At 43.5% G+C, this 14,569-nt stretch overlaps 1 protein-coding gene across 6 annotated transcripts in view; it reads right to left on the bottom strand.

Annotated features, from left to right (window-relative positions):
* The window catches only part of LOC140912881 (transmembrane protein 263-like), a 313,599-nt gene that overhangs the window by 217,843 nt on the left and 81,187 nt on the right, over positions 1-14,569 (bottom strand). The window contains exon 4 of one of the 6 annotated variants that reach the window (XM_073348107.1): positions 11,527-11,621. The exons of the other annotated variants lie outside the window; for them this stretch is intronic. Coding sequence (XP_073204208.1) covers positions 11,527-11,575 — 49 coding nt within the window. The 5' untranslated portion in view covers positions 11,576-11,621. The remainder of the gene's footprint in view (positions 1-11,526; positions 11,622-14,569) is intronic. 6 annotated transcript variants of the gene reach the window in all.

The following is a 14,569-nucleotide window of genomic DNA, read 5'->3' as shown; positions in this document are numbered from 1 at the left end:
AGATCCATCTCCCCTTAAAAGCCAATCACCTTGTGACACCTGGTTTGAGCAAGAGACTCTTAGAAGCACAACAGGGCTGCTGAGCACAAGCACCAAAGCCCCAAATCCTTGGCAATAAGAGATGATAATCATTGCCCATGACAGGTTTCAGAGTAACAGCCGTGTAACTCTGTATTCACAAAAAGAAAAGGAGTACTTGTGGCACCTTAGAGACTAACCAATTTATTTGAGCATAAGCTTTCGTGAGCTACAGCTCACTATGAGCTTTAGGAGAGGAACAGCGTTCGTTTGTCTCCACTTACCAGTCACCACTGAAAACATGACTATCGCAGCACAGGCAGAAGGCTTGGTCTCCCTGCTAATGACCACCTGCCTGAGTATTAACTACCAACCCTGCATGCCAGCTATGTGTATCCAACACCCTAAGTATCAGCCCACACTGCCAGTTCTACCTTCCAGTCTTTTTGGATGAGCAGCTTTGGAAAGCAGGTGATAATTCTACTTTGCGAAGAACAGAAAAGGGGGAAGAAAGCAAAGAGACAGAGGGAGTGGGGGTTGTAAGGTTTCCTAAGTTAAAGATGAATTCACCTGGTTTATGAAAGAGGGGAAGAAATTAAACATTACATAGAAATAAAAACCTGTCACACTGTGATCACTTTCAGAAGTTCAGTTAGGCAGAGGGAGTCCCAATCACATCTCCCTAATACAATTTTAGGAGCTTTGAAGTCAGGACTGCTGTCTTGGCCATCTGGACTTCTCTCCCCGCACCACACTTCCCTAGTTTTCACCACTACTGCCTATCACTCAGCTGTCTCACTCAGCCTCCCTACCTCCACCCCTCTATACAGGGTGACCAGATGTCCCGATTTTATAGGGACAGTCCCGATATTTAGGGCTTTTTCTTATATAGAGGCCTATTACCTCCCACCAATTTTTCACACTGGCTATCTGGTCACCCTACCTCTATAGCCCTTTGAAATCTCTCTCCACCTCTTCCCTAGTTAATCTGCAATTGAATCTCTCCCCCTCCCCCACCATTGCTATGTCATCATCTCACCTGTCTGTGGTCCCACACCTCTAATCTTAGAGAGGCCTGAAAAATCATCTAGGAAGACCTGAGAGTTAGTTTATGTACACAAGTCTCCCACAGTAACCAGTCTTGAAAGTTGATGCATCCTGAGTGGTACTCATGCATCACAAGCCCAGGACCTCAGGTTAATGCAATCTCTATTTCCCTACACACTGTGTCGCTATCACTTCCCCCTTCATTTTCTTATTAGCATGCAATGGGGAACAGAGGCCCGTTTGACTGACTTTGTGAATTCCATCTTCAAATTCTTGACTCGTTTATGTAGACTTTTCAGCTTTCAACTGCAGTCTCTGCAGGGAACTAAAGAATTGCATTCCATTCTGTATTATTAAATACAAATATATAAACGTTACCATTGGTCATAAAGTGACTATAGAATGGAAGCTCAGTTGTCTGTGTGCTAGAAAGTGATGAGTGTTTTAACAACTAGGCACAAGGGACTGAGTGAAGGATGCAGCAGGAGTCTTAATTTTCCATTTTCTTCTTTTTATCAGTTTAAACCCTTAGGAAACTAGTCTGTTTCCCAGTGGAAAAATCTCTCAGTTTCCCATATTTCTCTAGGGGTCTCATGAGAGATGCTGAAAGATGCTGAAAAATGGGAAGATTTTCTGACAGCAGAGAGGTGGGACAGTTACCTCAAGTGTCTGCCTGAGCTCTTTGCTACTGGAAACCTTCCAGAATCCCCAAACTTGCACACAATTTATTTTGCCAATTGCTGGTTCCTGACCTGATCACAGGACTTGAAATCAGTTGGGGACAGGCACAATGACCAATAGCTCAAAGAAGGAAATGGCTGAGAATGGGTACAAGCAGGAAAGGGCACCACCTCAGTGAGTAGGCAAGTAAGGAGACAGAGAACTGGTCTAGGCAAATTATGTAGGTTGGGATGTGTTGTGAGGAGGGAGGATTTCAGGGTACAGATGAAGACCAGTCCATTCATCACTTTTCTAAGGACTAAGTCAGAAGAAACAGTTACTCACCTGTACAATAACTGTGGTTCTTCAAGATATGTTGTACACATATATATATACACACCATAGTAGGTGTGCACACCCAGGAGATTTTGGATAAGCTGTACTCATTGGGGTGGCACCTGTTCCAAGTATCTTTACGCCTCAAACCAAGGGTGTGCACAACACATTTTGAAAAAGCACAGTTACTGTACAGGTTAGTAACCATTTCTTTGAGTGCCTACACACCTATATATTCCACTGTAGATAATTCCCAAGCAGTGCTTGTTTGGAGATGGAGACGGAGTCTACTTAAAATAGTGACTGTAGAACTCTTTCCAAAGATGTTTTCATTGACTTTGGATGTTTCTCTTATGGCATAATAATGAGCAAACGTGTATCACGAACCATGTTGCTGCTCTGCAAATGTCCATGACTGGAATATGTCTGAGGAAAGCCACTAAAGTAGCTCGAGCCACAAAGATTCTAAGGGGATCTAAATTGCTTTGTTGTGTCAATATAAAAAGGTGAGAGCGCTCTGCTCACATCCGATGTATGTAGTCTCTCCTCATCCTTGTGAGGAAGTGACTTCAGAAAGAATTGGTAGATGTATTATTTGATTTAGATGGAATTCCAACACAACTTTTGATAGGCATTTCACCTGAGGTCTTAAAGAAAATTTATCTTTATAGAAAATCATATATGTCGTACCATCAAAACTTGTAACTTTCTCACTCTTCTAGCAGATGTTATTGTAACTAGAAAGACCATCTTAACTGACAAGAGAAAATTTAGAGAGTAAGAGGCTAACAGCTCAAAAGGAAGTCTTCTGAGTCCTGACAAAACAAAGTTAAGGTATCGAGGAGGAACTGGTTGTTTTCTCTTGTTTTCTAATCCTACGGTAGGGAGATTGATGAGACACAGACTGTCCCTGCACAGGAGTATGAATGACAGAAATGGCTGAGGTGAACTTCTTATGAGCCCATTGCGAGGCCTAATTTTTTTTTTTTTTTTTTTTTTAGCTCCAGTAAGTATTTTAGGATCCCTTGGACCTGACCTTTGGCTAGAGAGAGCAGATGATGCTGGGCGCAAATGGAAAAATCTTTTCCACTTAAGTAGATCTAGTTATCTAGCTAAGTCTTTCTTACTACTAATTAGAATGTTTTGGAAGCTTTCAGAACAGACTGACTGGACTTGGAACAGCAGCGTCATTTTCTCTTTTCGCTGGTTGCGAACAGATCCATGCCAGGAAACACCCATTTGCTGAATGTCATGTGCACTCTAGTTTTTCAGGGAACAGTCAGGATTTTCAACTAACTTCTTGGTTACGTTATCTGCTAGGACATTCTGCACTCCAAGAAAGTGTGACAGCCTGAAAGTAATGTCATTCTGAATATGGCACCATATATGCAGAATGTGTCTAAGTGAGATTACCAACTGGTGTGCACTCAGATGTGAGGAGAGCAGAGGAGCATCTGAGAGGGATGAAACCAGCAAGTCTCTGGCTGCCAAATAGGGTTGCAGTGTAGATGGTACTTATAGGGTTGGTACTACGGATGACGGTAATAAGAGTGAGGTGGAAGGTATCGTCAGTACCTGACTCGTTGGCACCAATGGGGCCGACAGAGTCATCAGTAACAGTTTTGTTGGTACTGAAGTTACCACTACCAGGATCATTGGCGTTCATGCAAGTTGAACCACTGGAGACAGTGTTGGAGGCAGCAATTCTGGCTCTTTTGGTGTAGTTGGCGAGATGCCAGACAGCTGGTGAAGTCAGCTCTCAGCTAAAGAAGCCTGGTGTTCAGGGGTGAGATAGGTGCTGGAGGAGCCTTTTTTGGACTTTCAATCATCAGAAAGGAAGGGGATCTCAGAGGTCTTGAGGGTCTTGGATGAGGGCCCTGGAGATGGAGACCAGAGACTCTTTTCCCTGTTTTGGGGGGTCTTCCACCCTCTTTCACAGGCAGAGTCTTTTGGTGTTGGAGCAGCCATTGATGAAAGAAGCCACAGGAACACTTCTGGTGAGGCACAGCCCAAGTGCTCAGTATTGGGATCAAAAGCTGAGTGGATTCCCTCCGTTTTTGTGTCCAGCTGGAAAAGGAGTTGAATATGTTCTTCTGATGAGATGCCTTGTGTTCCCATCATTTATAGGCATCACTGCCTCACAGACTGGGCAGTTTTCAAAACCTGGAGATTTGTGGATTGACATCCTGAACTCCCCCCCACCCCAAAAAAACAACCCAACATGGTATCAGAGTGCCACCCCCACGGATAAGGAAAAGGTTTACTCCTGAAAAAATGGAGAACAAAGGAAACTAATAACAGCTCTCACTAACTACTAATTACTATACTAATTCTTTACAAAAAAGGGTGTTGATAAACAGTGAGTGTGAGGCATCCTTGTGAGCTCCAAGGAACTGAGATGGTTGGAGTGGCCCGATTCTTTATGTGCCTCATATGGAGGCAGAAGAAAAAGCACCGACAACAGTGAGAGCTCACCCTTCAATTCACTCTGAGGTCTCCAGTTTTCATTTCAGATTATGCTGGATGCTCCCAGTAGTGGGTTTATTATTATTTGTATTGCAGTTGCACCTTGAAGGCCCCATTAAAGATCAAGGGCCCACTGTGTTAGGTGCTGTACAGACACACAAATACGAGAGTCCCTGCTTCAGCAAACTCACTTGAGAATAACAAGATACAACATGTGGAAGAAATACACAAAATGGGCAGAAGAGGAATAATTGACCAGCTATCTAAATCTAGTGGTTAGACCAGACTGAGTCAGGATACCTGGGTTCTATTCCCAGCTTTGCCACTGACTGGGACCTTGGGTAAGTCTCAGGTTTCCACATGTGTAAAAGTGAGACAATAAAACACCTGCCTATCTGAACTTAAACATCTAGGCACCAACTTGACACCGGTGTCATGAGGATTAATTCCATATTTGGAAAGTGTTTGAGAGCCTCAGGAGGAAGGTACTAAAGAAAGGCAGAGGATTACGTTATACTTTGTGCAGCTAACCTGCTTAGGGGGTTGCTTCTGGGCTCGGAACTTGTACATTTGGTTTCTACCTAAAAGCAGTTCAAACATCTGAGCTAAAGGATAAGCCATTCACAGGGGAAATTTATAATGGAAAGACAGAGCGGCAAATACTGTATAGCAATCCTGCCGGGCGCCACTATAATCCATAGAAAATTCTCTAAGAGGGATCTTACGAGCAGAAACAATAAGTTGCATTCAAGGTGAATACCTGTAACCACTCAAGGCTGAACTTTCACTCTCAAGCAACACAGGGGATGATCATCTTAGCTACAAGCATCGTTGTTGAAATTCTGAGAGAAATCTTGGTCAACAGTAAGGCCCCAAGAGAGAAAAGCACTTTCACTGTAGCTAGAGTCTCCCAATAGCTTTAAATACCCTGCATTAATGAACCACTTTATAAAAGTGCTCTCTAATTAGACAGAAGGGCTCCCCCACACTTGGGGGAATGGGAAAAAAAAGTATACTGCTAACATTAAATAACTGATTCCACAAGAGATGTCTCCATAATGAAACCTATTTACAACAGTAAAGCAGAGTTCCTGTTTATTTTGCATGGCACTGGGAAAGTGCAGTTAAAAATAGCTAGGATAAACCTGAGAGCAGAAATCCCACCATTACTGTACCACGTGCCCCCTTCAAAGTGCTGATTTACCTCCCTGGCCCAAGCCTTCCACTTCAAATTTTTATGGCTACATAAAAGCTGCTCTTGATAGGACACTGAGTGGTGCCATTCGGCCTGTACATTAAATAGGATTCAGAGTTTGTTGTACAGTTAGCATTGCACAGGGCAATAAACAACAAGATATGCTGTTAAACCCCAGTCTGTGTCTCCATATGAGGGTGATGGATGAAGACATACTTCGTGCAGAGAGGAAGTTCCCATCACTGGAATATGGCACCTTTGACCATGGCATGAAGACTACATCTTTACAGGAGGCAGTATGACCTAGCTGTCAGAACAGGGGATGGAGTACTGGGATTTCTGGGTTCTATTCCTAGCTTTGCCACTGACTCATTGTATGACTTTGGACAAATCATTTAAGCTTCTCTGTGCCTCAGTTTCCCCACCTGTAAAATGGGGATAATATTTCCCTGCTTCTCAAGGGTCCTGAGAATTAATTAATATTTGTACAGAGGTTCATAGAAATACAAAATATTTTATCTGCTTGACAGAGGCCATCCTAACCACATGATATAGAAAGAAACGTCATACAACCATATTCCACCATGGCAAATGTAGATTCTTAGCCTACACACTTAATATACTGTGTAACTTAGCCATTTGAAATCACACTCCTACCTTCCTTCTGGCCTATTACTGGCCATATTGTGATGTCTACAGCAAATAAAGTCGTGCTGTTATGGTGGCAACAACATTATATACAAAATTATAATCTCAGAATTTTCACTGGAAAAGTCTGGCCAAAACAATTTAGAATAATGTATCAGTGGGAAAACTTAATGAAGCAGATTTTTTCCTTTAAAGTTTGTAAATTCTGAGCTTATGAAAATGACCAATTATTAACCAAGACATGCAAATCACCACAGTACTGACTTGCAAGGCTCCCCTTTAATACAGCCCTTTGAGATCCCAACTATGCTCTGCCAATTCACCAACCTGAAGCACCCATTGTTACTTCAGTCATGCTGATTATGGCATATATGCAGAAGTAGGCTAGTCAACAACACAAGTTCCTCTCTACACCACTGATGCTCCATCTCTGTGGATCTTCAAATACTCAGCACAACAAAATGAGTTAAAGAGGGAATTTCAAAAAGCCTCATGAGGAAAGGATGACAGTTCTATAAAGCACAGTTAACTGGCCAGTAATTTTCTCCATTTTGCTCGCTATTACTGCGGATCATTCTGTTCTGAAGAGCTTTTGTCCACGTAACCCAGTATCTCCTCTGTATCTGTATTACTCATTAGTTGTTATTTATGTAACCATATTAATTATGGAGATATCTCGAAGTGTTACTTTAGAAAAAGATTACAAAATGAACAACATAAACCTATGACAAATGACACAATCTGTTGCCATGGAAGCGACTGACATGCCAAACATTAATTCTTTATCGATAGGGAGATGAAAAATGGACTGAAGGAAGATTCCCTTATTTAGGCAACACATAATTAGTAAAGTGATGAAGTTACTCAAGACATAGCTACAATAACCGTATCCAAGGAAAGGATTTTACAAGTTTCCTTCATTCACAGAAAGAAAGTTCATCTCCCCCACATTTGTAGTAACAAATTACCAGGCTTATTCATGAGAGAAAAATCCAATTATCTTTCATAAAGGAAAGGGGTGTGTGTGTGTGTGTCTCAGGCACATGAGAGTTGGATATTAGAGGAGCAAGGCTGTCCCTAAGGGGGCGTGGGGCTCAGGACATAGGCACCGAATTTCTAATCTGCCGTGGGGTGCTCTCCCCCAGCCCCGCCCCACTCCACCCCTTCCCCAACGCCCCACCACTGCCCTGCCTCTTCCACACCCAGTTCTGCCCCCTCTCCCGAGCACGCTGTGCCCTTGCTCTTCTCCCCTCCCCCCCGCCCCCAGTGCCTCCTGATGCTGTGAAACATCTGATCCATGGCAGACAGTGGGTGCTGGGGGGGAGGGGAGGTGCTGATCAGCGGGTCCTGCCAGGGGGTGGAATAGGTTCTGGTAAGGGGGCTCCTTCTTCCCCCTCCCCTCTCCACCAGCCTGCCACTCTCCTCCCACTTCAGCTCCTCACCCAGCTCGCCTGCCAGCCTCCCGCCTCACCTCCCAACCCATCTCCTCAAGATTTTAATCAAAGTGTGGGGCCCCCCCTAAGTGCATGGCCTGGGGCAGTCACCCCAATTCACCATACCCAAGGGACAGCTCTGCAGAGGAGTAAGTTATTTACCACAAAAAAGAAAGTTGGCCACAAATCCTAGTAAGTGATGAAGTGATTTTAGCATTGAACACAATTGTGCCTGACTGGTTGCCAACACCAAGCCCATACCCATAACATTCTGTAAATATGCTGGGTTGGAGTTTTTCCTCCCATTTGTGTGCATAAACTAACTTCATTGCACAAGAGTAATAACACAATGGCTGTTGCATTCACGGAATGACTGAAGCCCCTAACATGCGTTACTTCTAACATCTTAATGTCCAGCAAACTGGTAAACTCAGCACAGCTCTGACATCCCTCCTCTTTTCAGAATAGGTTTGCAACTTTTGACACTACCACAATAGCTTTACACATTTCTCATTAGCCTTGCCACTCAGTCCTTCTGATGGATCAGTCATCTATTGTAAGGGCAAGTGAAATGTGTACCTAATCTCAAATATTATCCAGGAAAAATCTCCAGTATGTACAAACTAGGGGATGTGAAATGAGGAAAGGGGAAACCCCCACCCCGCCACTTAATTACTAAGCTTCCTGTATTGTGAGAGCTGCTTTCAGTTTGAGGATGAGGGATTGAGATGTTCAAAGATGTCTAATGGATTTAGTCATGCAACTCCTGAAATTTCAGTGTGAGTCATGTGAGCAAATTACCTAGTCTGCTTTGACAATATCAACTGGGGCCCTTAAGGTATGTCTACACTGCAGCTGGGAACAAGACCGTTATCCCAGGTAGACAGACTCGCACTAGTGGGGCTTGAGCTAGCAGGCTAAAAATAGCATGCATGTTGTAGCATGGGCTGCAATTTGGGTTCACATGGCTGGGGGCCCAGTCAGCTTCATGAAATTAATTAGCTTATTCTGTCCAGTTTCTATTGAAGAGGAGTCCACTCCACAATTGACTGGCCGAAAGGCCAAGACTAGAATGGGTATGGAGATTATACTCCCTCACTCCTTGGTCTAGGCCCCTCCAGCTCAGAGTTAAAAGACATTTGCAAGGCATAGTGGGGAAGCTTGTACCATCACATGTGTACTTGTTCTGTCAATCCAGCACCTTTCACAAAACAGTAAAGTTAAATTGTTTTTTTTTCCCCTGCAAAAGGCACAAGAAGTAGGTGCACTGGATAATGACACCGCATACATTTCAGTATCACAACTCTATAATGAAGACCATGATCAACAAGCAGATCAGATTTTTAACACGGCACACTAACTAATTAATAGCGGGGGGAAAACAAACAGAAAACAGATGGGATACTGCAGCCTGCCTCAAATGCTAATTTAGACAAGATTTCACTCTAATAAGATCTACAGCAAAAGGGAACCCCCCCCCCCAAGAACAGAACTCCCCCCTCACCCCAAGTCCATTCCCAGCTCCCACATATACAGCAGCTTTTAGTTAAGCAGATAGCTAGGGCTGAAAATTACAGAAGGAGATGATGAATCTGCTAATTGGTAGACACATTTGTATCATTCCTTCCCCTCCACCGGTAAAACAGCACTCAAAAATCTTCTAAGTGCCTCTGTAGCGGGGCAGCTGCCCCACTCTGACATGGAAGGGGTTAAAGCAAGCCAGAGCCCCAGACAATCCTGGAAGGGCTTACTGGGAACCAATCAAGTGGAGGCTTGAAATCAGCCAATCAGGGCGAGGCTGGGCCCTATAAGAAGGCTGCAGGGCAGAGAGAAGGGCAGTCTCTCCCTGGAGGGCAAGGGGAGAAGAACTGGCTCTTAGAGAAGCACCTAAGACAGAGCAGTGCTGGGCAGGGTCAGCAGAGGCTGGGTGAACTCTAGGCTGACTACTGCCAGATTGGGGCCCTGACACAAAGGGACAGAGAAGGTGCTGGGGCTATGGGGAAGTGGCCCAGGGAAGTAGGCAGTAGAGGGGAGTTGGAGGAGGGCAGTAAGTGGCTACCACTAGAGGGTCCCTCGGTCGGGGCCCAGAGTAGCGGGCGGGCCTGGGCCCACTACTTGTCAGTGATGAGAGTGCTAAGCCAGACTGCAGTTTGCCCTTGGAGGGCACTGCTGTCTGGTTTCCTGGGCACAGAGAATGGCCAACACACTGTATCCTGGCACCTTCTGCAAGAATCAACTGGAGCTGTTGGAGAACACAGTGAGAGTTGCAGGCTAGATGACCTGTTTGCCTGGGAAAGAGACAAAGGAAGGAGGTGGAGCTGCAGGTTGTGATGGACGCTGACTGCTAGAAGCTGGTCAGTGTCCTCATTTGGGACTTGGAGGGGGAAGCCCACGGCTCTGGACCCCCCCACTCCCGAAGCACTTTGCCAAATGTTCCTAATTTCTGCACTAACAATATCTGTTCTATGCTGTGTTCCCAATTACTAATAAATCTTCTGTTTTACAATGCTGACTGGGAGTCACTGCTGACTGTCGAGGTAGGGGGCATGGCCCCTTTGGCGGCAGTGCAGGGGTGCATGTAAGGCTGCCCCAGGTGTCCCATCCAGGTAGACTCACTGCAGGAAGCTCATGGTGCGAACAGGGGTGCGAGGAGGCTTCTTGCCCTGGTGAGTGTGTGCTCTGAGGGGAGCCACACTGCACTCGAGTCCTCACTGACTTCAGAGGGTCCCAGAGCACCGAGCCTGTGACTCCATGACAGGAACTGAGTGTTTGTATAGCCTTTTGCACCAGTTTAGCTAAGTCATCTTATTTAAAAAAAAAAAATCACACCTTTCAGAAGAACAATGAAACTTTCTCGTATAGGGAAGTACTATATCTCCTCTACATCAAGTTTCACCATCCACAGCTGGATACTTGTGCTAAAGAATGAGTGGTTCAAAATTGTATAGGGAGAGGCATTACTCTCGACACAAAGCATTTGGGGAAGTCCAAGAATCTTCAATATTAGTCTGAAGAGGGTTAAGTTTGAAGTCAGCTTAATAAAGGGACATGACCTCCTAGCAACAGATGCTGTACACGACTTCTGAAAACTATTGAAACAAACAGTGCTTAGAGGCAAGTTTGATTGTTCCTAATAGCCAAATAGTGTTTCTAAGACAGAGAAAATTGTGTAGACCTACATACAGAGATTTATTAGCATTAAAAATGGAGGCAAAAAAAGGGGAACAGTACACAAGCATACTCCCTGCAGAGGTCCTCGGTGAAGAGGAGTTCAGAAAATTCTCAGAAGGTAAAGCAGAACCTAAGTTTGATAGTTCAGTTCACTGACTAGTTGTGTCAGCAGTGAACTTACTTTATCTACAGTTTACAAAGGCAGATCATACCTTACAGATACACTACAGTAAAGATGTCATATGCAAGATTTTGCCCTTACTTTTTAAACAGGGCTTTTCTTGTTATGTTGTCATTGGATATTGGTCATTGGTGTAATTTTACAAAAAGATATAAAGGAGTACAAAGGAAGGCTAAATCACAGATGGGGGATTTGAGGGAGGGGGAGGTTGCATCGGGGACATGATCAGGAAGCTTATACCAGGCATGTTCACAAATTATGTAAAGGCTACGATATTCAAAGGGGCCTAAGGGAGTTAGGGGCCAAACACCTTTATTCCCTTTGGAAATCTCAGGGAAAAAAATGACAAGAGTGCATTGACATTTACATACCAAACTGTTCCTTTAAAGAGCAGAACGAAAACCCAAACAGCCCGCTCATGAGCGTGTCAGCTTGTTGGGGCCAAGAAGTCAACCAGCTTGACAATCTGCATAAAACACAAGTGTCAACACTAGAGAAAGAGCAACTCCACCTGAGAGCAGATTTCAGTTCTAGGTTACAAAATGTGTTAACAAAACTAAATAAAACATTTGAGAAAAGTGAGATTAACTCTACCATGTTCCTTAAATTGTATGGCTTTGAGAGAGCTGCTTCTCACATCAGAATCCCAACAGCCATCATCCTGGCTTCAGGCTATTGGGACAGATGTTTGCACACCACTGTCCAAAGCCACACTAGTTGGCGCGAGCGATGTCAGACTCTTTTAATCTCTAGTCAAATACAGTGGGGCTTTATCACCCTCATCACTACATTCCCCCTCCCTCTCCCCCCGACCTGATGTTCAAAAAGTACGCAGATACTCAGATGTAATATGGAGGGGAGAGCAAAGTCATTGTTACGTACATTTTTAAGCAATCAAGTTAAGAAATGGGGCGGGGCAGGGAAGGCTGTTTACCATATTTTTAACATAGTATTTTAACTAACCACAAATGGCTTTACCTTCAAAGCTACAAAACCCTGTAATTCATCCCCTTCCCACATACAACGCCCATCATTAGTTTCCTCTTCAGACTGGAAATAAAGTTGCAATTTTTGAAGAGGGTAATTAACCATTGGAACAATTTATTAAGTGGTGTGGTGGGTTCTCCATCACTGGCAATTTTAAAATAAAGGTTGGATGTTTTTCTAAAAGCTATGCTCCAGTTCAAACAGAAATGTATTCAAGGAAGTCCTGTGGCCTGCATTATACAGGAGGTCAGTCTAAATGGTCACAATGGTCCCAGGACTAAATGATTCCAATGGTCCATCTGGCCTTATAATCTATTAATCTTCCCCTATCCCAGCCCAGCTGTTACACTGCAGCAACAGGACATTTTAATAATTTTACTTTCATTACAGAATTGAAATGGAAGCACTGAGTTAGTTACCAAGTCAGATTATGAAGTAATTTTAAAACTTTAAGTAGTGCAGCTACCCCTGAAACATGGCTGGGAGGCTACAGACTTTGAAGTACAGCCGCTAGCAAGTTAATTAATGTTTGTACAGTACTTTATACATGAGGCCGTATTTTCCAAGAAGCACTTCAAAAGGAATCTATTGATGTTTCCTTCACCTAGGCTGGCCTCCAATGTACCTGGGCCTCTGGGACATTTCACTATCAGATGAAGAGAAGGTGAGTTGTAACACATCTGAGGTGCACATCAATGGCCCAGAAATGCCCACCTTTTCACAGTGGCTTATTGCTTTACCATCTTGAAATCAAAACTGTAAGCTAACACCCACCAGATGCTGGTAAAATGAATCCTTGCCTTGTTATACAGAATGATTGAAGGAGCCATCAAACACAGCCCTCTATGGAGAAAACTTCATTTAGCAGACAGCACAAATGGGGGCAATATCTACAGACTTGGTGTCATGTGGACTTGCCTCTGGAACCCGACACCAGATCTAGCCTTGTATCTAGTCAGTTAATCACACTACAGAACCATTATTCTGGATTTCTAGTTCATCAGAAAGGAAAAACCCTTGCTTTACTCTACATACATTACAGTGTTATGCAATGAAATGGATCGTTTCCTTTTGCCTTGTGCAAGGGTCATTACCATTTATTTTTGTGCACATTCACCAATTTTTTTTGTTTACTTAGATCATTTCATTTTTTAAAAATTGAACAAAGCTCCTCTATTTCCCTCCTGCTCCATTTATCTTGTGTTTAAAATAAAAACAAAACCAACACACACACCACCATTACTACCACCACAAACAACGACATACATATAACTGGGCCCTCCAGGCTGAGAGGAGGCTTTAGGTTCAGGGAGAGATTTTAATAAAACCTTGATTTTCTTCTTCAAACTTTATGCCATCCTTCAAAATAGAAGATCAACACAGGAGACCTAAATAAAGCTTTACACAACATTTGGGGGAAATCACACATTACACAGGGTTCCCCCATAGATATCAGCACCTTCAATGTGAGTGCATGTCCTAGACAGAAGATCAGTGATTCTCAAACTCTTCCCACCTGGGACCCAAAACACAGCTGCATTTGTCATGACCCAAAGTCTAACAATCCACTGGGACCATGGGTTCATATCTCCTATATATTAGATACCTGATAATTAATATTCTAGTTAACTGAGCTGTAAAGGCAAAACTTTCACTGATCTTAATGGAGTCAAAATTGCACTCATCATCTGTGTTTTATTCACTGAATTGTGAACTCTTCAGTTTTACTGACCTTATGATAGCCATGAGAGCAAGTGGTCTGAATAGGAGTATTTTGAAAGTTGATTGCTAGTTCCAGATTATTGACAGAATCTTGTGACTCAGCATGACATGGACACATGCAGTGTCTCTCTGCATGGCCAGTAACAACTAAATTGACATGGGTCTTGGAATCAAAGACACCTACATAGATTGATACCAACCAAAATTAAGGTCAACAGATCTTAGAGAGCTAGAAATGGCCCTGACTCAGAATGCACGGAGCTCCACGTGAACTCTGTTGCCAAGGTGAAGCATGCAGTGTTGAAGGTGAAAACAGTCTGCTGGAGTAGATTTTAGGGAGTCTACATCAACATCTGACTGCATGTCTGGCCTTTCAGAGTCACCCAAATAGAGAAAGGACAATCTCATTTGGTTACCTGTACAGCTCCAAGCATACTGCAAGCACGAATAAATGACTTCATAGATGATCATTTTTGGCTATGCAATCTAACGTTCTCTACTACCTCTGCTGATAGATATTCAGGATAGCATGATCTCCGACATGTTACTAGAATACATACAGTAATATCAAGCTATGTTTACGTAGCATTTCATCATGAGAGCTCTAAAAGCACATTGAAGTGCATAGTACATATAAAGATTAGTCATCCACCACTGAAATGCAGTTCTCTCTTGGGCAGAACAAGGAAGCCTTTCTGCACCAGG

Source organism: Lepidochelys kempii, chromosome 6, assembly GCF_965140265.1.
Source record: "Lepidochelys kempii isolate rLepKem1 chromosome 6, rLepKem1.hap2, whole genome shotgun sequence".
Taxonomy (NCBI): domain Eukaryota; kingdom Metazoa; phylum Chordata; order Testudines; family Cheloniidae; genus Lepidochelys; species Lepidochelys kempii.
The sequence above is the reverse complement of the archived record's forward strand: the minus strand, read 5'-3'. Positions and strand labels throughout refer to the sequence as shown.